This window comes from Ursus americanus, chromosome 28 (assembly GCF_024610735.1).
Source record: "Ursus americanus isolate L20-20 chromosome 28, mUrsAme1.1.p, whole genome shotgun sequence".
Taxonomy (NCBI): Eukaryota; Metazoa; Chordata; class Mammalia; order Carnivora; family Ursidae; genus Ursus; species Ursus americanus.
The window spans coordinates 27,985,482-28,008,940 of NC_142154.1; the positions used below are offsets into that span (position 1 = coordinate 27,985,482).

Consider the following 23,459-nt stretch of genomic DNA (forward strand, 5'->3'; position numbering starts at 1 on the left):
TGCCATAGATTACTTGTTCAGTCTCTTCAAACTGTGTTTTTTGTCTTCTAGCATGCCTTGTAATTTTTTGTTGAAAAGTAGACTTGATGTACTAGATAAAAGGAACTGTGGTACCTAGGCCTTCAGTAGTGTAGTGGTGAGGGTAGGGGGAGAAGCATTCTAGTCTTATAATTAGGTCTCAGTCTTTTGGTGCATCTGTGCCTCTGGACTGTAACCTCTGGTGCTTTTCAGGTATTTTCTCCCTTTAGGTGAGACAGGATGGCTGGAGGGAGCTGGAGTTGTATGTTTCCCTTAGCCCGTGTGGAAAGCTAGAAGGGCTAGAATTGATATTTCCCTAGCATTCCTAAAAAATGGGGTAAGGATATGGGGAATTTGGAACTCTCATATATTGTTAGGAGGAATGTAAAATGGTGCAGATGCTTTGGAAGACACTTTGGCAGCTCCTCAAAATGTTGATTATGGAGTTACCATATGATCCAGTAATTCCATTCCTAGGTATATGCCCAGGAGAATTGAAAACATGTTCACAAGAAAACTTGTACACAGATGTTCATAAACAGCATTATTCATAGTGATGAAAAGGTAGAACCAACCTAGTCTATCAGCTGATAAATGGATAAGCAAAATGTGGTGTCGTCATACAATGGAATGTTATTCATCCATAGAAAGGTATAAAATGCTGATGCATGCTACAGTGTGATGAAGCTGTGTAATAAAGATAAAGACCTTTAGGCCAAACAAAAGAAGCCAGACACAAAAGTCCACATCCTGTGTGATTCAGTACAGGTATAGCCATAAAGACAGAAAGGAGATTAGTGGTTGTTACCCAGACATAGGAGAAGGGGAGAATGAGGAGTAACTGCTAATGGGTACCAAGTTTCTTTTTGGGGTGATGAAAATATTCTAAAATCAATTATGGTGTTAGTTGTATGGTGTAGCCTTATAAATACATAAAAACCACTGAATTGTATACTTCAAGGGGTGAATTTTATGGTATATGAATTATGTTTAAAAAAGTAAAGCAACTTAGGGTGGCCTTTGATGTGAGTCAGGGATGGGGAGTGTGAAGAGAGGATGGTGAATGGGAGGATTTGGGTGACTTAGGTTTGAATTGGTTGGGAAAGTTTGACAGAGCTGATACGGCAGTTTGGGAAGATCCTAAGAAAATGTGGAATGATTGCTGAGAACGTTGAGGGCCTAGTTGTGGTTGGATAAATTTATAGGAGCACCCTTTATTTTGTGATTTTTCTCCACCACCATCTTGAGCTAAAACTCAGAACTGATCTACATCTGAGGTGTAGAAGGGGTAACAAGGCAAAGGATTTGAGAGTGTTGACAAAAGAATATTTGAAATGTGGCCATGGAATCTAACATGGACAGAGAAGGGAAAATCAAGTGTCAGTGAATAGAGGTTTGTGTGGTTAGAGGTCAGTTGTAGTAGAAGTAATTGAGAGAGCTGAAATGATAGGGAATAGTGGTCAGAAATACTTGAATTTGAGGTTGGTTGGACAAACGACATGATTTTTAGAAGAACTGGGAGTTTTACATAAGGCTTTTAGTGTGGAAAATGAGGGCAGAATCCCTTCTCTAAACTTTGAGGTGTGTGATGAGGAGGGAATATGGTTCCTCTCCATGAAAGAACTTAATGAAGTGGGATTAACATACGAAAGTAAGGAAAGGGCACTTGAAAAGAGTCAACCGCAGAAAACCTAAGTACAAATTAAGCTTCCAGCGCTGTCCAACACGTTTGGAATAATGCAGTCTCATCGTTGAGATCATCCGTCTTGTTGGGAAGGGTTATTAGGAAAATCTTAGTTGAGGAACATTTCTTAAACTCCACGTATATTGACCAAAGCAGTGTTCTGAATATGAGTTGGCTCCCCATATTTACTACAGGGAGAAAATGTGTTGATTGGCCAGTAAGTATCTAGTGTGCTTAATATAATTGTCATTACAATTTTTATAATTGTCATTAAAATATCTTAAATTGGCACCATGTTTTATACATCTTTTTTTTTTCAGTGAGTGGCTCGCATTAGAGGGTATTGTTGGATTTTCAAAGCTCAGTCTGGACCCTCATTCAAAGTGTAAGCCCCAAGGTAATATCGTTTTTTTGAGGCCTCCAGGTAGAAGCCTTCACTGGGAGGTCCCTTCTGCAAGGAAACATCTGTGTGTTATGCTTACTTACGTAAACTGCAGTGGAGAACCAGATTTGTATATTGCTTTGTCTTTGTTCATATTTCTCTTCTTTCCCCTTCCAGAGCAGCATTCATTACATTTCTTAAGTGCTTCACATAGAATTGCAAAGTTCAGTGTGACCTCTGTACTGGGACATTATCAGACACAGATGCTACACTGAAAGGCTTTTTGGCAATCAGTGGCTTAGTAGCCGTGATTCAGTTTGAATCACCCACTCACGGACCATATGAGAGCAGATTCTTGCAGGATCCCAGCCATGTTCTTGGGAATCGTTTTCTTTTCCAACTTACTGGACTAGTTTAGAGACCTTTGGGTTTCACTGGACTTTTTCCTCATTTCCTTCTTTTGTTGATCTTGGCCCCTTAACCTTCCACCCACTTTATTACTCATTTCTTAGGGACCTGACTACTTTAGTAACACTAAGAGAAAATATATCTGAAGCCATATGGGTTGAGTAAAACCAACTCAAGAGAAGAAAGAAAAAAACCAAGAAATTTGTGTTCTCTCAACTGCCTTTGTTTCTGTCATCTGTTTATCTGTTGCTAAGGTTATGTTGTCCAGCTACCTCTCAAGATCTCAACAATGACTGAAGATAACTGGGCAGCACCCTAAGAGGGTCATGTTGGCATAGTGAATGACAAGACACTTCATTCACCCCCTGCCAGATAATATATTGCCTTTGAGGTATGAGGGATGCCAGGAGCTTCAGATGCTGAATCTTAAAGTTCTTGAAAGGCCATTTACATTTAGGGAGACGTTTAGAAAGAAGCCAGCTAGCAGTCCTTTCTTATAAAGTTTGGGAATAAATATCTGGCTATTTGAATGTTTGCTCGTGGTAGGCTGTATGGTAGCTAATTCATTAGTGGGTTTTTTGGTAAGATGAATATCAGGGTAAGGTGATGCTAGCAGCCCTTAAAGCCCAGGCTCTAATCTGGTCTGTGCATAATGTGAATTCAAATTAAATTAAAACGTAGTACACTTACATCAGGATTATTCTAGAAAACATCTAGAATGGAATTTTGCAGTATTTGTTAGAGCCTCTTGTAAACCCCCCCCCCCATCTTGAAGGAATTGAGAAGGGTTGGCAGGCATCACTGCACATGGAATAAACTCCTGATTGAGTCTAAAGTTCCTCTCTCTGCTTTCCATGCTCTACCCACCACAGTGGGTAAGAGACACACAGATGCATTTTTCACATTAAGCTGTGTATGAACCTTGGTCTGCTAACTAACAAATTTAGAAGGAAAAACAAGAAAATAAGTGAGAATAAGAAGTAAGCCATCAGTGTTACCATTTTGGAAGTAAATGACTCTACTGAACATTTAGAATTTGGTGTCGGTGTCATCTGTGTCTTCTTGGTGTTTCCTCCTCCGCGGGATGAATCCTAGCTCTGCCTGGGCTGCTGTGCCTTCCCCTTAATTGCGGTTTCACTCCGTCTCCTTAGCACCAGCCCCTGAAATAACTGCTGAGGGAGCTCCGAAGTGAATTCTCATAATTTGCTTCTCAGTTCTCCCCGTTTGATTGAGGCACTCTTTTGCTTGAGTGGTTTGCAGTCCCACTTAAGCGGCTACTGTTTGGGGTCACTATTGAATGTTTTGTTTGAATATCACTTTCATGATGAATGGGAGGCTGCCGCTTTTAGCTCTGTGGGGTGAAGCCCTTGGTGGTAAGCCTTGAAAGGGAAAAATCTTTCTTTGTAGTGATATGCTAAATGAAATTACTCTCTTTGTCACTCTGTCCTTTTATCCTTTCAGTCTGATAACCTCAAGTTCTTGTGATTTATTTGGTTTCCTTCAATTAAGCTCAGTTGTTTCCTGTACCCAGGTGCATGCTATTTCCGCTGGTCATCATGGGGATGCAGAGCATATTTCTGACCTGGAAGTGTGGTTGCTTTAACTCTGCACCACATTAGTATGCCTTCCAGCCTCCACTTCCTCTGCATTATTTCCTTTTGGAGGGCTCAGTTTGTTACCATTTAATCTAAGGATGATTCATCTGGGACTGAGACCCGGTAATGCTGTAATAACAATACCTTGCTTTATATAATAATACTCAAAGCACTTAGGATCTTAGTCTTTCTCTGTTTATGAAGCTCTTTCAGCTTAATCCTCACAATAACCCTGTGGGTCAAGTCAGCAATTCTGTCTGCGTCTAAGCTGGTAAAACTATCTCAAAGACATTGAATAACTTGTTCAGGGTCACAGTGCTTCTGAGTTACTCTGCTTAACAATTTTTGCAGAAAATGAAGAATGCTTCTGAAGATATTCTGATTGAACAAAAAGGAATTTCCAAACTGTGTCTCATTTATTAAAATCTGTTTTTAGTCTGGTCAGTCAGTAAGACCAAAGTCAAGAACCCATTAACCAGAGTTTAAATTGACATGTCCAAGTCAAGAAAATAAATATTTAGGTCAGTTTCTGTTCTGCTGCTGATGTGATAAGTTAAGGAAGGCTGGCTTTTTAATTAATGGAACTTCAACTGGAAGTAATTAAGGCATTATCCTTATTTTCTTATCCTCTCATCCTTTTAGAGGGATGGAAACCTTGATGACTAGCTCCACCCTGCCACCCCTTTTTGCAGACGAAGATGGCTCCAAGGAGAGTAATGATCTGGCTACAACTGGGTAAGCAGCTGCTTTGGGACACTGGGCCTCTTTGCCTAGGCTTCAAAACAAAGCTTCTGACAATGTGCAAGGTCCTAAAGAGACCATTTTATATCATAAAAATAGAAGGTATGCTTGTTATGCTTTGCAAAGAGAATGAGAGCCATTGTAAACTGCTTTGTAATCTGCATTCAGCTGTCATTTGCTGCGCTCTGGTTCCTGAGAACTGGAACTAGGAAACATCATCGGTTCCTCCTGGTTAAGAGAATTACATAGTCACCATTAAGTAAATACCTGCTACAGGGCTAGCTCTGAAAATCAAGTTCATTTTCTTTTTTTTTTTTTTTTTTAAAGATTTTATTTATTTATTCGACAGAGATAGAGACAGCCAGCGAGAGAGGGAACACAAGCAGGGGGAGTAGGAGAGGAAGAAGCAGGCTCATAGCGGAGGAGCCTGATGTGGGGCTCGATCCCATAACGCCGGGATCACGCCCTGAGCCGAAGGCAGACGCTTAACCGCTGTGCCACCCAGGCGCCCCTCATTTTCTGTTTGAATTGCCACAGATATTGAAATAATTTTTCCCCCAAAGGTCAGATTGTTTTTTTAGATCAGATTTTCTAATATGGCTCTTATTCAAGATGCCTGCGAGCTCTGACTAACTTCTGTTCCCTTTTTTCCCCCATCTCCTTTCTTTGGTATTTTTGGACAGATATGTAAAGGAATATAAAAAAGGGCTAATAGCAGTAGTCCCTTCTCCCTTGAAAATCTCTGTTCCACTTGAATTTTTATCTTTTCTATTTAGAAGTTATTTGCCATGGGAGAAATGTATTCACTAATAGGCTGAAGTGCTGGCTAATCTCTACGATGAATTATTTTAATATTCTGTAGAGCTCTTTAAAAATAGACTACACTTTGTAATTCTTTTTCCTTCCCTCACATTTATTTCTTTGCTCATTAATATCTGCCTTCTGACCTTACTAGTCAGATAAAACTGCTCTCCAAGACTTTTCTAAGAGCTGCCTAGTTGCTAGGTAGCTAGCGTGCACTTCTCTGGGGAAGATTATTCGAGGCAAAACTCCCTGAGTTAAAGAGTGTTTCTACCTTTTAGAAACAGCCAGAAGGCTGGTGTGGCTGGAGCAGAATATCCCAGAGGAAGGGTAATAGAGGGCTACATCAGCGTTTTCTGAGTCTGAAAGTCTGAGTTAGGGCCAGAGATTTTACACTCTCATAAGTTCCCAGGCAATGTCAGTGCTGCTGGTGTGAGGCCCATACTTTGAGTAGCAAGGGACTAGATGGTGTAGGATTTTATAAGTCAGAGTAAGCACTTTAACTGGCACTCCCAAGTGAGGTGGGAAAGCATTGGAGGATTTTGAGTAGAATGATATGATCCAACTTATTTTTTAATGGGATCCATGTGACTGTTATATTGAAAATAGAGTGAAGGGAATGGGCTGAAGCAAGGAAATGAGTTAAGCTCCTGAAATAATTCAAGTAAGAGATGATGACTTAAAGAGCATCACTAGTGACTTTGACGAGTCTTTTTGGTGGAGCGAGGCCTTTGGTGGAGAGGGTTGCAAAGATCGTGGGAATGGGGCTTGGTGACAAGTATAGAATTCTACATATATTTTGAAGATAAATCCGGTAAGATTTGCCTAAAAAACCAGATGAGATGTGAGAGGAGAGAAAAAAGCAGTCAAAGACAACTCCAAACTATTGGCCTAAGTGACCAAAGGGATGGAATTGCAATTAACTTAGATGGAAAAAAACTGAGCAGGAGCTCAGTTTGGGAGATTTTAAAGATTTATTTATTTAGTTTGAGAGAAAGAAACAGCACGAGTGGGGGGAGGGGCAGAGGGAAAGAATCTCAAGCAAACACCCCACCAAGTGCCGAGTCCGGCACAGGGCTCGAACTCAGGACCCTGAGATCATGACCTGAGCCAAAATAGAGTCAGACACTTAACCGACTGAGCCACCCAGGTGTCCCAGTTTGGGGGGTTTTAAATTTGAGATGTCAAATAGCTTGACATAGGGCTTTGAGGTTAGGGGAGTCTAGACTAGAAAAAGAAACATGGGAGTCATCGGCATATACCTCGTGTTTAAAACTGGGAGATTTGTTGAGATCACCAAGGAAATGAGCACTGTGTAGCTAGAAAAGAGAAGAGACCTAATGCCTGAGCTCTGGGCTGCTTTGGCATTTAGAAGCCAGGTAGAAGAGGAAGAGTCAACAAAGAAGACTAAAGGGAGTAGCTAAAAAGGTAGCAGAAAAACCAGAGGAGTGCGTGGTCCTGGAAACCAAGTAAAAAAACTATTTCAAAAAGGAGAAAGTGTCAAAAACTTCTGGAAGATCAGATAAGATGAAGGCTGAGAAATGACACTGGATTTAGTATTGGTGTCCTTGGCAAGGGTTGTAAGCACAAATCTCCTTTGGGTTAGGTTTAAGAAAGAATGAAAGAAGAGGGGCGCCTGGGTGGCACAGCGGTTGGGCGTCTGCCTTCGGCTCAGGGCGTGATCCCGGCGTTATGGGATCGAGCCCCACATCAGGCTCTTCCGCTATGAGCCTGCTTCTTCCTCTCCCACTCCCCCTGCTTGTGTTCCCTCTCTTGCTGGCTGTCTCTCTCTCTGTCGAATAAATAAATAAAAAATCTAAAAAAAAAAAAAAAAAAGGAAGAATGAAAGAAGAGAACTGAAGGCAATACATATAAACAATTCTTTTCAGAGCACAGATCTTCCTCAGTTACCATGGGGTTATATCCAGATAAACCCAACATAAATTGAAAATATCATTAGTCGGAAATGCACTTAATACACCTAACCTACCAAACACAGTAGCTCAGCCCAACCTACCTTAAACATGCTCGGAACACTTACAGTAGCCACAGTTGGGCGAAATCATCTAACACAAAGCTTGTTGTATAATAAAGTGTTGAACATCTCATAACTTGTTGAATATTGTACTGAAAGTGAAAAAACGCTGGTTGTATGGGTATCAGTTATTTACCCTGGTGATCACAGGCTGACGGGGAGCTGAGGCTCACGGCCACTGCATAGCATCATGAGAGAGTGTCACACCACACATCACTAAGCCTAGGAAAAGATCCAAATTCAAAAGTCCAAGTGTGGTGTCTACTGAATATATTTCACTTTCACACCATCGTAAAATCGAAAAAATCATAAATCAGTATTAAATTGGGGACTGCCTGTATAAATAATTCTGTAAAGGAAAGGAGAAAAATGTAGTGGGATCAAGAGAGTGCTTTTTGTTTCATTTTGTTTTGTTTTAAGATAAGAGTAAAAATGCCACATTTGTAGGCTGATTAGGCTGATCCAGTAGAAGGGAAGAATTGTAGTGCCAGAGAGGGCAGAATTGCTAAAAACCTATCTTTGAGTAGGCTAGATGCTGTGGGGTCCACAGCACAAATGGAAGGGTTGTTGGCTTTAACTAAGAGTGTGCCAATTCATTCATAGGAACAAAAGAACCTTTTTTTTTTCTTCAGTCTTCATCCAGCTTGCCACCTCCAAGGTATTTGACGCCTGTGACCACTCCCCTCTGGTTCCCATTCATTTCAGTCAGGGTTCATAGGATTGGTACGCTTTCCCAAACCTAGTTCTCATATTTTACTGAAATAAGAGTGTACAAGAATTAGCAACTTAAAAATTGATGGCACCATTGAAACAAGAATGACAGTGAGAGAACAAGTTACCAAAGACACAATGATTGAAATATCAGGAAAACACAGCTACCAAGATCAAACTGGTCTCTGATGGCACCTCTTTTCAGAGAACATGATAGGCATTGAGTTCATAGATTCTCTTAGCCTCTTTCAGAGGACCTCAAAGACCTCAAAAATGTTGGAAACTCCTGCTCAAAATCATCTATTATATTTTCTACAAAGGGTCAGAGAAGTATAATTTCTTTCATTTCCAGGCCAGTCTCTAGCTGCTTTCATTCATTTCTCAGCCCACTGTAATCTGGTTTTTATTCCCATAATTCCACTAAAACTATAGTCCCTAAAATTGCCAGCAACCTTCAGGTCTTCAAATTTAGCAGATACTTTTTAGCCTATCTTATTTGACATCTAGTTCAGTCAAGCACTGAAACTGCTTTTTTAATGCTCTGTGACTGTTCTGGAGACATTGTTTACATTTACACAAATGATGTGGGGGAATTAAAGCCGCCTTCTGCTTCTGCTGGCAGGGAAGTTTGTCTTGAACCTTGGTAAATAGGAGTTTTTGATGCTGTTGATAACTGAACCATTGCACATCTGCCTGTTATTCTTAAGGTTAACCCACCCAGAGGTTCCATACAGTAGTGGCGCCACATCATCCAGCAACAATCCAGAATTTGTGGAGGATCTCTCCCAGGGTCAGTTGCTTCAGAACGAGGCTTCCAATACGACAGAAGGCACTGAACAGAGGCATGAAGATGAGGTAAGCTGAAGCATCTCTTCCCGTTACCGGTCTCTGAAGTTTCTGAAGGAGCAGTCAGCTCAGGAATTGATTGACGTGTTCATCCTCTGGCCTTCTTAAATTCTGCAGAATTTTCTTCATAGAACCATACTAGTGGTTTCACATATTACCATATTAATAGTTTTAATGACATAGAGACAAGTAGATTCTTCTCCCCCCTACTTAATAAATTTATACCTACATCATATTAGATGCTCAACAAATGCTTGTTGAATGAATAAATGATTTAAATAAGTAATGAATGAGAAGTCCCCATGCCCTTGTTCAAGGCCACATATTGCACACCAAGCCCTGCAGTGTGGAGTCATGTGTCCTGAAAGGATTCACACCACTTACCAGGCCGTTCACCCTCCCCTAGAGGGCGTCGTTCCTAACTCACACTTGGTTCCAAGTGGACGGCCCCCCCATCAGTCACGCCCTTTTTGGACTTTCAGCCTTCCTCACAAATGATTGATTACATTGTCCATGTTTTAAAGCACTCTTTTTATAGCCATAAAAAAGTAGCACCATTAATTTTGTCTTTTTTCTTATTCTAAAATATCTTTTTTCATGTTGGCATCCTTAAAGATTATAATGAATGCTTGAAGCTTGTTAAACATCTTAAAATCCTTAGTAGCTTTAATGTTACTAAGTTTTTAAGACAAAAACAGAAAAAAAAAAAAACTGATACCAAATACACCACTTGTCCAATGGTGAATTATTGCACCATTTTATGTATATTTCGAGGAATACAGTCCTGTAATATTTAGATGTTTTTGTCCCATTTTACTTATCTTTCTCTTCTCTGAAGTAAGAATTCTTGTATCCGTAAAACTGTTAACTGATAGGCTGTGTGTATTTGTAAAATTATGAAGCAGAAATGTGATGTAGTTTGCATCTCATTAAAAGGGCTATGGTAAAACATCAATAGTACCTCAGACCTTTCTTTAAACTTTTTTGAGGTGATTTCATCTTTTGAATTAACTAATAACATATAAAGACCTCTGACTTTATGAAATAAACATCTGGAGGAGCACGTCATCAAGCCAAAAGAACTAAGTATTCATTGTGGATATATTACACTTGATGACATTTTTCTAAGACTTAGCTATTAATTTAAAAAGCTATATGCTATCTGCTATGGGAAATGAATCAGTCTTTGAATGATATCAATGAAAAACATCCTTCATGAATGATTTTTAATCCCTGTACTACAATTTGTCTCTTTGTCTGCCCAGTGCTTGTGACATCTTGTTCTGATCTACTGTGACAGCATCTGCTTCTCTGGCACAGTGCTATGTATGTGCTAGATTTCTCATTTAGAATATTCTCCTGTCAGGAGTCAGGACTCGTTAAGTGCACGTGAAGGCCAAAGCTTATGTGATCATGGTACCCCTTATTCTCACAGTTAGGATTAGCCCCTTAATGTAACAGTTTGTAGTATGTACATAAAAGGATGTGCAAGTGAACCATCTGGAGTTCCTTCTTGAAGACTGCATGGCAGTCATTTGTTCCTATGACAGATCTGGAGAGTTTTGAATAGCCAGTCCCTTAATGGTAGGAAAATGCAGCTCGTATCCTGTTTTGTTCGTTTGTTTTATTGTTGTGTTATTTGGGCAGATTTTGTAATTTGGTTTTTGGTTTTTTATTTTGTCTTGTAGCAAAGAAGTAAGCGAGGAGGTTGGTCCAAAGGAAGAAAGAGGAAGAAACCTCTTCGAGACAGCAACGCACCCAAATCCCCCCTTACAGGATATGTTCGGTTCATGAACGAGCGTCGAGAACAGCTTCGAGCAAAGAGACCAGAAGTCCCATTTCCAGAAATCACAAGGATGTTAGGCAATGAATGGAGTAAACTGCCTCCTGAGGAAAAACAGGTAATCACTCCTATTCCTGATCCTTTGCTTGGTTTTGATTTTACCTCGAAGACCGCTTCTTTCAGAAAAGCAAAGAGGATGGATGGTTGGTTCTTCAGTTTTGTCACAGAGCCTAGGAGAACAGAATAGCAGGATTCACCATAGCTCTTTTCTCTAGCATGGTGGTTTTTATACCGTTTCAGGGTCTGCTGCAGGGGTACAGCAGGAGGGACTCTAGGATCCCCTCTCACCCCCCAACCCCCGCTATCCAAAAGCAACTCTGCTTTTATTTGATTTATGTGCTGAGAGTTCATGTAAGAATTTTATAAAAAATGATTCAGTATTACAAAATTAAATCTATCAACATAATTTATTCCACCGAGTTAAATGAAAAGTTGGGGCGCCTGGGTGGCTCAGTCGTAAGCAACTGCCTTCAGCTCAGGTCATGATCCCAGGGTCCTGGGATCAAGCCCCACATCTAGCTCCCCACTCAGCAGGAAGCCTGCTTCTCCCTCTCCCACTCCCCCTGCTTGTGTTCCCTCTCTCACTGTCCCTTTCTCTGTCAAATAAATAAAATCTTTAAAAAAAAAAAAAAAAAGAAAAGTCATGAGTTAAATGAGAAAAGGTCATTTGATAAAATTCTGCTGTTCACGTAAGATTTTTGTTTAAATTTTTTTAACTCCAGTTCTGGCAACTTTAGCCTACTACGAAAAATAAAGCAAGAACTGTTTGAATTCTTTCTTCTCTAAGACAGAAACGAATACTATTGCCAAACTGAAACAAATCCATTTGCTAGAGTTCAGAAGAATTAAGGACAAGATAGCCACAAATTGATTGAAATGCCACAAAAGTGGAGTGACTGTAATGATTATGGGAGGGGCTTGGGGTTAAAAGTTCCCAGCATTTGCAGCATCTACAAGATAGCTGTATTTCTTTTATGTCTCATACTCTTTAAAAAGGATTCCAAACAGACTAAAACCAATTTGAAAAATACTCTTGGGAATTAACTGAATTCAGAACATTTCAAGGAGATTATATTAAGTTGCAACTTGAAGCTCTTTGTGGTAGCAAGCAAGTAGGAAGCAATGAGTATCGTCCCTTGTTTCAGCTCTAATGTATAGAGGGATCCCGAGCTGTACAATACTCAGTTGGTTACTCTTTTTAATTTCTTAACTTCAAAATTAGTACATGTTCATTGCTTAAAATTTTTTTAGATGTTACAGAAGTGCATAAAGAAAAAAGCAAAAGTAACAGTAGTCCTCTCCAGAGATAACTGCTATTAGGTAGGTAGGGCAAGGGTTTTTGTGTTTTTGTTTTTAACTGTTTATTTTGAAAAGAATTCAATGTGCAAAGAGTTACAAACACAGAATAGTACAAAGAACACCCAAATATCCTTTACCCACATTCACCTGTAGTTAACACACTTTACCCCATTTCTCCATTCGTATGTGCACTCACACTCTCCTGGGCAAGCTTCACACGTATGTGCACTCATGCTCACACACACACATACTCACTCACTGACACACACATGCCCTCACTGACACACACATCTACTCATGCTCATGCACTCTCACACACACTTTTTTTTTTAATCATTTGAGGGTAAATTATATACCTCGTGGCCCTTTACCCCTAAATATTTTAGTGTGTGTGTTTCCTAAAAATAGGCGTATTCTCCTACACAACTGTAGTTTCGTTATCGACTTTACGATTTTATATTAGCACAATAGTAATTACTGGTCAGATCTCTGGATTCCTTTAATCTGGAATATTTCTACAGCCTTTCTTTGTCTTTTATGACATTGATATTTTTTAAGAATGCAATCCCTCCCTCTTCCTCCACCTCCTTTTTGCTTACTTCTTTTTTTTTTTTTTAATTTTATTTATTCATTTGACAGAGACAGAGACAGCCAGCGAGAGAGGGAACACAAGCAGGGGGAGTGGGAGAGGAAGAAGCAGGCTCCCAGCAGAGGAGCCTGATGCGGGGCTCGATCCCAGAACGCCAGGATCACACCCTGAGCCGAAGGCAGACACTTAACGGCTGAGCCACCCAGGCGCCCCCTTTTTGTTTACTTCTAACTGAACATTCCTCATTTTATATTTGTCTAATGTTTCCTTGTGTTTGGATTGAGATTATGCATTCTTAAAATACTGCATAGGTGGTGTTGTGTCCTCTCCAGGGATCACATGTGCAGGCACAGTGTCCTTTTATTCCTGATTGGTAATGTTAATTTTGCTCACTCGATAAAGTTTTTTTATTCTCCCTTACAATTAATAAGCAATCTGTGGAGAGACGTTTTAAGAACATGCAAATAGTCTGTCCCATATCAGATTTCCCCCTAGATTTAGCATCCATTAATGCCTTTTGCTTGATCTGATCTTTACCATGAGGGTTGCAGGATGATAATTTTCTAACTCCAGCACTCCCTCCATATTTACCAGTCGGTGCTTGGCATTAACCTAAGCCAGCGCCGTTTTCCTCCCCGCCCCACCCCCGTTTATGTATTTGTTTGTTATTTATTGTTGGTATGAGCATATTAATTTCTTTTTTCCCAGTGGTTTATAATTTTATTACTGTACTTCAGTGTTTGGGTACTTAAATTGTCCCAGATTTGGCCAGTTGGGTGTCCCCTCTATCTGGCTCTTGGGCAAGACAATGTTTTTAACATAATATCTGACTCTAGTTTGTGTCCATTTAAAGGCACTGTTTTTATACTTTATTTCTTAAATCTAATCGTTGAATGAAAAGGACAAGGCACTAAACAAAATTATCCTGGTAGATCAATGACTTTGTTTAAATAATTAATAGCACAAAGTGTGTAGATATAGGCTCTCTCATAGTAGTCCATTTTAGGTCCATAGGATGAGGTCATTCCTTTTTATGTTCTTTGTGTGTCCCGGCTTTAGTGCTCCACTCTTTGGCTCTTAAAAGGCCAATTGATGTATGATATCATTCTCCGAATGGGTTGGGGATAGAAAAACAAAGTAATATTCCATCCTTTCTCCTGGGAAGACTAAGTGTGCCTATATGGTCTTCAGTCCTCTTGAGGATTCTAGTGGCCATGTGTAAATTAGAGAAATAACTGTAATATCTTCTTGTGAATATTTTATGAGAATGATCTCAATAGAACTTGTCTTCATTAAGTTAGAAAAGGCAATAAATAGTCCAAAGGATCATAATCACCTATTTCTTTTATAATTGAGAGATTATATTTTATTCTATCCATATGACTTCTTTATTCTCCCTTAAAGCTTATCCCTTATATACTTTCTTTCTATGTTCTAATTGTCCTCTGTTGTCTTCAAGGAGTCCACTAATAGTTTACCCAAATAAGATCTGTTTCCTGAAAATAATTGCACATTTCTTTCCTAGCGCTACCTTGATGAAGCAGACAGAGATAAGGAGCGTTACATGAAGGAACTGGAGCAGTATCAGAAGACTGAGGCCTACAAGGTTTTCAGTAGGAAAACCCAGGACCGTCAGAAAGGCAAATCTCATAGGCAAGGTACCAGAACCAGAATGAAATGTGTTTATAGTTTGTTGTGCATGATAGAGTGTCAAAAAGTCTACTGTTAAATATAAAAGATAAGTTTCCATCATTTCTGTGTTCTATGTTCACTTACAAACAGCACCTTGGAATTTTATTAAAATCGCATTGCTCTCATTTAAAAATTTCAGCTGGGTTTCCATATCCAGTATCAAACAATTTGACTGATGTTCCAAGACCCTTTTTAGTTGCCTGTGTGTTTCTCTGCCTCTAAACAAATCTGTCTACATACCTGCCTTTCTTTAACACCTCTAAGCCTTCATGCACCATTTCTCCCAGCCCGCAGTGACCATCCTTCTCAATCATCCATTCACGTTTTCTGGTACTCGAACAGTACATAGTGAGCACTTCCTGGGATACATCAGGCTTTCACCTAGGCATTAAAGATGCAACAGTGAACAAGATAGACAAGACCCCAGTCTTCATGGATCTTTTGTCCTGTTAAAATTGTTCACTATACCCTTCAAGTATTGCTTCAAGCTCCCTTTCTTCAGGAGACATTGCCAAAGAAGCCCCACCCACAGCTAGTGTGTTGTGCAAACAGCCTTTGGCGTGCATCTCCTGTCCACTCTACCACTCTATTCTCTTCAGAGGTAGGAACTGCGTCTGCTGTTTCCCTTGTGTCTGACTGTAACTGTCATGTGGCACAGTTCATTTGCTTGGGTTTTGTTATTGTTTTGTTCTTCAAATTAATGTTCTCTTATTCTTTCATATTTTTAGATGCAGCCCGGCAGGCCACTCATGATCATGAGGTAATTTGCTTTCTGTTTACATACCATATATCTATTTAGAATAAAGTTGCTGTTTGTCGTGCTATCAGACTTTTTTTTTTTTTTTTAATGACAGAGTATTTCCTCTATCCCATAATTCAGATGGGATGAGTTCTTTTTGCTCAAAGATTCTTACTGTATGGCAGATACTTACATGAGTCTCCTTGAACTACAGCCCCTAACTCCAGTCCTTTCTTCTGGTCCAAGAATTTTATTGCCTTGACATGCTAAAGATGGCTGGAATTTGGAGTGAGGTATAGAAATGAGGACCAGCTGAAAGCCATAATTTGGTCATAGTTTATCGTCATCAGCTACCTCACTCTGACTCTCAGGAAGTTGTGGTTTAGGAAATCCAACATTCAGTTAAAATGAACAATTCAACTGCAGTGTCAGCAGAGCACAAGTAACGGTATCTTGGTTCCTAGCTCACTGGCACACACTTGTGTACTGGCCTTTTCCCCTCCATTTGGTTTAGCCTATCACCCATAGGATTTAGGCCTGTGTGTCTTGACTATGTGGCAGAAGAGCTTTAAATATATATGTAGCCCAACGTTCACATATGGTTGTAAGAAAATAAAATTTTTGGTAATTCCATGCTTTAAAATGCTCAGTGACTTTTCATCACTTACCAAATCCCATTCAGCTCAGCAGTCTGAGTCTTCTGTAATCACGTCCCAACTTCCCTTTCCAAACACCTTAACTCTCACATTTCCCATGTATATCTATGTACTTAAAAACCTTTACTGCTCGGGTGCCTGGGTGGCTCAGATGGTTAAACCTCTGCCTTCGGCTCAGGTCATGATCTCCAGGTCCTGGGATCGAGCCCCATGTCGGGCTTCCAGCTCAGCGGGAGTCTGCTTCTCCCTTTCCCTCTGCTTGTGCTTTCTCTGTCTCTCTCTCTCTCTCTCTCAAATGAATAAATAAACTCTTTAATAAAAAAAAAAAAATTTGAAAAGTGCCTCATCCATTTCTGCTTCATGCCTGTATTCATATTCTTTCTTCCACAAAAATACTTCTCTCTCTCACTCATTTTTTCCACCACCCCTCCCCCATCATCCTATTCTGCCTCACAAAATTCTAGCCATCCATCAAACCCTGTTTCAAGTTCCATTTCCTCCTTCAAACTTTTCCTGTGTCCTCCAGCTTCCTTTAACCCTCACAGCTCTCTGTATGTACTTAGCTGGTCTAGCTAAGGTGTTGAGGTTATTCAAGTGCTTCTATTATTCATACTCTTGGATTGTAATCTTTTTGAAGGAAGCATGATCTCGTTTCCATCTTGTACCGCCCCATACCACCTAGCATGACGTGCTTGCATTGGGAGATCTTCCATAAATACTTATTTTTACACAAGACCCATTTATTGAAATATTAGTGGAAATTTACAAAAAAGAATTTTCTGATGTACTCTTGTGTGCATTTAGTTTTTTTTAAGAAATAATTTCTTCAAAATAATAACATTTCTCTTTGGTCCATAGTTCTCATACGTAATTTAGCATTGGTGACCTTGAAAACATAGGGAAGACATTTAGATTCACAAGTTAAATAGATTTATTATGATTCGTGAATTAGGAAGTAAGCACAATAAAAGCATTTTATTCTTCAAATAAATCCTATGTAAATGGAGACACATGACATATCTGTGCCCCAATTAGGGTGAAATATTAGGATTTTTTTTTTGAGAAACTGTATGTATACTTTATACATAAAATCCTAATTGAATAGTGTTGCAAGCTTTCCATATTGCCAGATGGTTGTATAATTACTTATTTCTCCTTTTATTTGTCTGTGCCCACCTACCAATATCATGAGATTTCCATACTTCTTTTTTTCCCTTATTAAGCATCCTTTATAACTTCTCTGTTCTTAATGGTTACAAAAGAGAATTTGGACAATAATCTAAAACATTTCTAGGCACACTTTCTAGTCAACAACTAACTCCTTTCATCACTATGAATTTTGCTGGCCAAATTGTCTGTGGCATTTTGTCTTCAGTAAGGTTGGTAGTTTTAGTCAGGAAAGATACAGTAGATTTACTCAGTCACAGAAGCTGCTGCTGCTGATTTGAGAAATGAAGGTTTTTGTTAAATGAGGCTTTTTATTTATTAAATGAAGCTTCTTATTTTTATTTACATGATTTAGCATGGTATGAATTTCTGTGATTTATGAAAAGGAATCAGTCTCCATATGATTTCCCTGTCTTAGGATTACACACACGGTAAATGAAAGGAAAACAAGGAGGGGCGCCTCGGTGGCACAGCGGTTAGGCGTCTGCCTTCGGCTCAGGGCGTGATCCCGGCGTTACGGGATCGAGCCCCACGTCAGGCTCCTCCGCTATGAGCCTGCTTCTTCCTCTCCCACTCCCCCTGCTTGTGTTCCCTCTCTCGCTGGCTGTCTCTATCTCTGTCAAATAAATAAATAAATAAAATCTTTAAAAAAAAAAAAAAAAGGAAAACAAGGAGAGAGTAGATGGAGAGCCAACAGTCGTTTCTCAAATGTGTATACAGTAGGCTCTGTGAATCTGTCTGTTGCTATGCCCACATCAGGATAAAGCTCTCTTAGCAAGGTTATTGACCCAATTAATGTCCCTCACTTTTTTAATTTTTCATTGACTACTATCTTTCCTAAACTAGGTAATTTCAAAACAATTGCAATAAAAAAAGAACTGGTTTGAGTTTTTAAACATAGTTACACAGTGATTTCCTTACATATAATTTCTTAGCATAATGGTTCAGAAAAATAAGAAAGCACTATGAGTGAAAAACAGCCACAGGGAAGCCCATGGAAAGGAAGAACTGAGTAAGACTTTAAAGATGCCCTAGGTTTTGTGGGGGACACCTTGAGGTGGGTGAAATGGCTTGAGCAGAGTTATGAGTAAGTTAATAAAAGAGCAAGTATCTTGCAAAGTGCCTAAAACATCATAGAGTCTAAATATGTGCTTATTTCCCTTTACTTATCCTATTAGGAGTAAAATGACAAATGTAGTAGCATAGTCTTTCAGCTCACTTCAGAAATACTAAGACCCTCAGAAATTCTCTGAACTGACACCCCCCCCCCATTTTAGGGTTGAGAAAAGTGATTTACCCAAGACAGGAAAGAACTTCCGCAGACTCAGTTACTGAATTAGAGGCAGAAGTATGACTGAAGTGCAAGCCTCTGTATCCCAGTCTAGCATTCTTGGCCGCACATGCCACGCTACATGGCACAAACTGGTGTTGAAAGTGGAAATGGGCCTGGGTGCTGGGGATGTCACCAAATTTGTTGCCAGTTAAGACACATTATTTCGTTTGTATACAGAAAAGAAACCTATTATATTACTAACTGTAACTTGGATTCCTAAGACATCGTCACCACGACAGGTACTGGCAAGTGCATGCCAGAGCTAAAGAAATGCTGACCTGGGAGCCACTGGAGTGTTGGGTGTAGCAGTGGGGCACTCAGCCAGGTACATAGTATTGAGAGTGTTCCCTAAAGTAAAGGGCACTTGAGAGAAGCATGTCACATTGTATGAAATTCTGGCCCTGAACCTAGATCACAGCAAAATAGGTTCAGTTCAAAAGAGCCTCTGTTCTCTTACCCTCCACTCAATATATAGAATGAAAAACCAAAGTGAAGAGCATTTTTGCTCCTCTCAGATCAAAAGCCAGCCCTCTAGACACAGGAGTCAACTAGCGTTACTCTCAAGAAAGTGTCTACATCGTGCGTGAGGACCAAGATAGAAACAATAACTCTGCTTCTCCTTTAATTTATGAGAAATGACAAAATGACACTCAGCCTGAACAAATTAGACCCTTTCAATGAAGACGTAATGAAATCCTGATGATTTTAATCCCTTGAGCGATCCTTGGAACAGCTTAAGTATATCCGAGCCCCCAGGAGGATCCTCTCCATGCCGAGTAATGTACTCAGTAATGGGAGAGTGCTGATGGTTCTTATTACCACTCTTCCGTTAAGTAGAATTTCTGTTGCCTTTCAGAGACTGAACCTTTTCATTTAATTGCTTTCGTGTTTCTTGTTTTGCACTCTAAGAATTTGTACCAAGGGGCAGTGTGTTCACGCTCCTGTGAGGTGCTGTGCTCTGTGCTCCGTGCTTAGTAGTTAGCTTGGTTTGGGTCACTCTGGCAAAGAGAAGAGAATTACCCGTCTGAGGAGAGTCAGGGGACTTGGAGAGGGACTCGGAGAGTCACAGACCTGTGGCTAGGTGACTGATCTCCTTTGAGCCTGTGCAGTTAAGTAGGAGACTGAAAAAGGTAGGATGATAAGGTCATAAGACTATATGAAGTCATTTGTGCACTTACATCTGTTATACTTTGTTCATGTTGAAATTGCATGTCGTAAGTTTTCTGTTTTCCTATAGCAACCCAGCAACAGGGTTAAAGCGTACGTAAGCCTGCAGAGTCGAGAGAAAGCCACCGTGAAATATGTCTAGGATCCCTTTGGCACTAACTTTCCTTGCCCATACTTTGGTTCTCTTTGAAGCCAGTAGGAACTGGCCCAAGGTAGAGCTTTACATGTTGAAATTGGGGCTTTCACTGATAATTTTATTGTTTCTTTTTAAATTGTTTTGGGAAATTTTGTTTGCCTTCTTTAAGAGGTAAAAAGATAAAAATCAAGTGCTCTGAAAATTTCTTCAGGTAAATACATAGTTTTTCAGACTTAACATCTTAGATGGCTCTCTTGATCTGCTGCCGTTGGCAGGCTGTTCACGCAGCCCAGCCCCCTTACAAGGCAGATGCCAATATGAAAATAGGAGCTTGGCTGTCAGAATCCCCTCATAGACTGTTAACTGCTTAGCTTTCTACTGGGCACCAGATCATATTTGTGTTCAAAGATAAGTGCCACTAGTGGTGGCAGGAATAGGAAAGATATATTCTTTCTCTGGCTTTAAACATGTTTTTTATAGCAATGCCTTTGGATTTTTTTATTTTTTTTTATTATTATTTTTTTTACTGTTCTTTATGTTATAAAGGTTTTGGAATCTTCAGATTTCACTAACAATTTCTTCAGTACTCATTTCCCGCTGTTGTCTTTACCATCTTACATTATGCAAGATTTTAAACACTGTGCCAGTACACTTATGATTTATATTCCTAATGCTTTCAACTTCAGATTCACTGTAGAAATGGCAGTCAGAGCATCTTGAAATTGACTTTATTCTTAAGGGTCATCATGGGATATATTTTGCAGTAATTTTGTGAGGCCTTTTTTTTATTTTTAAATTCACTAAATTGGCGAATTAATTTTAGGCTTTGTTATTTTCTATCTCACGTAATCCCTCGCTTTTCTCATTTTTAGAGCCTCCTTATTTCTGACTTCTTGATTTTGTTTTGTTTTTCCCCGTTTGAAGAAAATCGAAAAGATCCCCAGTTATAGGCTGCCCCTCTAAATAAACGAAATGGTAGTACCGATAGAATGCCATTATTATTGCTCGTGGTTGGCAGAGTTCTTATTGTCCATTCTGCAAACTTAGAACGGACAGCCCTGTCTCAAAGCATTTTACATGAATAACCAAGAGAAGCAACTGAAAAAAACACCCAAGAAATTCCCTTTTTCTGTTCCTGACTCAACCACTTGCACAGCTGTATACTGTTGACTGTTCAAAGCACAGAGTTGAGAAATGGCTTCCAAATTCTCCTTTAGGGAAATTTATGTAGGTTTTTTTTTTTTTAAAAGATTTTATCTATCTATGAAGGAAAGAGAAAAAGAGCACGAGTATGGGGGGATGAACAGAGGGAGAGGGACAAGCAGACTATGTACTGAGCGCTGAGCCCAACTCAGGGTTTGATCTCAGGACGCTGAGGTCATGACTGGAGCCGAAATCAAGAGCTGGACACTCAACCAACTGAGCCACCCAGGCTCCCCTATGTAGGCTTGTTCTAAGGTTTCTCATTGCACAGCAGTCATACGCCTGAGAGAACTGAATCGTTAACCTGCTTGAGCTCTGTGAAAGGTTGATTCCAATGAAAAGGTGAATACATTTCCCTCACACCTCCACCTGAACTGATTCGTGCTCACCCTACTGTTTCTGTAAGGAAGACATGGCCTAAAGGCCGTACCTATTTAATTTAGCTTCTGTTTAAGAATTAACTGTTTTGGGGGGCACCTGGGTGGCTCAGTCAATTAAGCATCTACCTTCGATTCAGGTCATGATCCCAGGGTCCTGGGATTGAGCTCCCCTGCTCCAGGAGGAGCCTGCTTCTCCCTCTCCCTCTGCTGCTTCCCCTGCTTGTGCACACTGTCTCTCTCTCTATCAAATAAGTAAATAAAATCTTTAGAAAAAAAAAAAGGTAACTGTTTTGTTAGGGTTCCTGCCTAGCTCAGTCGATGGAGCATGAGACTCTTGATCTTAGGGTCATGAGTTTGAGCCCCACATTGGGCTTAGAGATTACTTTAAAAAAAAAAAAAAGGAATTCACAGTTTTGTGAAAAGATATATGCACCCCTGTGTTTATTGCAGCATTATTTACAATAGCCAATATATGGAAGCAACCTAACTGTTCACCAGTAGATGAATGGATAAAGAAGATACGCATGTACACACACACACACATACACACGCACAGTGGAATATTACTTAGCCATAAAAAACACTGAAATTCTGCTATCTGTGACAACACGTATGGACCTAGAGGGTATTATGCTAAGTAAAATAAGTCAGAGAAAGACAAATACCATATGATATCACCTATGTGTGGAATCTTAAGAAAGAAAGAAAGAAAGAAAGAAAGAAAGAAAGAAAGAAAGAAAGAAAGAAAGAAAAGACAAAAAGCAGAAATAGACCCATAAATACAGAGAATAAACTGGTGGTTGCAAGAGGGATAGGCAAAGTGGGTGAAGGGGAGTGAGAGGTACAATCTTCCAGTTATGGAATGAATAGGTCACAGGGATAAAAGGTACAACCTAGGGAATATAGTCAGTGTTATTGTAATGGCATTGTATGGTGACGGATGATAGCTACCGTTTGGTGAGCACAGCATAATGTATAGACTTCTGGAATCACTACATTGTACACCTGATCCTAATGTAACATTGTGTGTCAACTCTACTTCAATAAAAGAGAAAAGGGGGGGCGGGAAGAATTAACCGGGCTCTTGGGTGCCTCAGTCTGTTAAGCATCTGCCTTTGGCTCAGGTCATGATCTCAGGGTCCTGGGATCGAGCCCTGCATTAGGCTCCCTGCTTAGCGGGGAGTCTGCTTCTCCTGTCCCCCGGTGCTTCCTCTTCCTCTTTCTCTTAAATAAATAAATAAAATCTTTAAAAAGGAAAAAAGAATTAACTGTTTTGTTACTCTTAATTCACAGAAAGAAACAGAGGTAAAGGAACGGTCTGTTTTTGACATTCCTATATTTACGGAGGAATTCCTGAACCACAGCAAAGGTAATTACCAAAGTATCATTTTGTGTTTCTCAGGTTTGTGACAGGGGGCTTCATTCTCAGGGGGGTTCATTGCTCAAAAGCAGTTGTAGTGATATTCTTGACCCTAGGACTGGTCTGGAAGGAGAAAACTGTGTCTATTTCAGTAAGGGTAGCTACTCAAAAACCAGTGAAGGAAAGCTAGGCCAGTTTTGTCAAAGCTACTTCAGTCTCTGGATCAAAAGAAATAAATGTGCATCACTAAGTCAGTTGCTTTCAGACTCTTAGCCTGAAACCTTTTGTATAAACAAAAGCTTACATGGGCATCCAGAATATAAAATAAGTAAGAGCAAAGCTGACCCCATTGCAGTAAAGATGGAGACCCACAGCTGTGCTTGCAGTCTCCCAGGATCCCCCTGTGAAGCCCCTCAGGCTTCTCATTGCACAGTTTTAAAAAACAAAATAAACACAAATACCGAGAATTGCAACTGTTCCTTGCAATCTTAAGTAGGAATATGACCAGCTTTAAGAATTAAAATAGCTCTGGGGAACCAGGCATTTTATTGCTGAAATTGCTATCTGGAAGGCTATAATGAGAATAGGGAGATGAGGTGGGGTAGCTAATTAGAGACAGCTAAGCAGAACTTCCTTGTAAGAGTCTTTGGGAATCCTGGGAGACTCCTAGTGCT

General features: G+C 39.9%; 1 protein-coding gene across 12 annotated transcripts in view; it reads left to right on the plus strand.

Annotated features, from left to right (window-relative positions):
- The window catches only part of HMG20A (high mobility group 20A), a 75,942-nt gene that overhangs the window by 45,874 nt on the left and 6,609 nt on the right, over window positions 1-23,459 (plus strand). For 9 of the 12 annotated variants that reach the window (XM_087856759.1, XM_045795133.2, XM_045795128.2 and 6 more), the window contains 6 exons: window positions 4,730-4,822; window positions 9,083-9,230; window positions 10,910-11,122; window positions 14,478-14,610; window positions 15,373-15,404; window positions 22,719-22,794. In XM_087856759.1, coding sequence (XP_087712885.1) covers window positions 4,730-4,822; window positions 9,083-9,230; window positions 10,910-11,122; window positions 14,478-14,610; window positions 15,373-15,404; window positions 22,719-22,794 — 695 coding nt within the window. Of the gene's footprint in view, window positions 1-2,022; window positions 2,100-4,729; window positions 4,823-9,082; window positions 9,231-10,909; window positions 11,123-14,477; window positions 14,611-15,372; window positions 15,405-22,718; window positions 22,795-23,459 lie in introns of all 12 variants that reach the window. The other 3 variants (XM_045795131.2, XM_087856762.1, XM_087856763.1) reach the window with 2 other exon arrangements.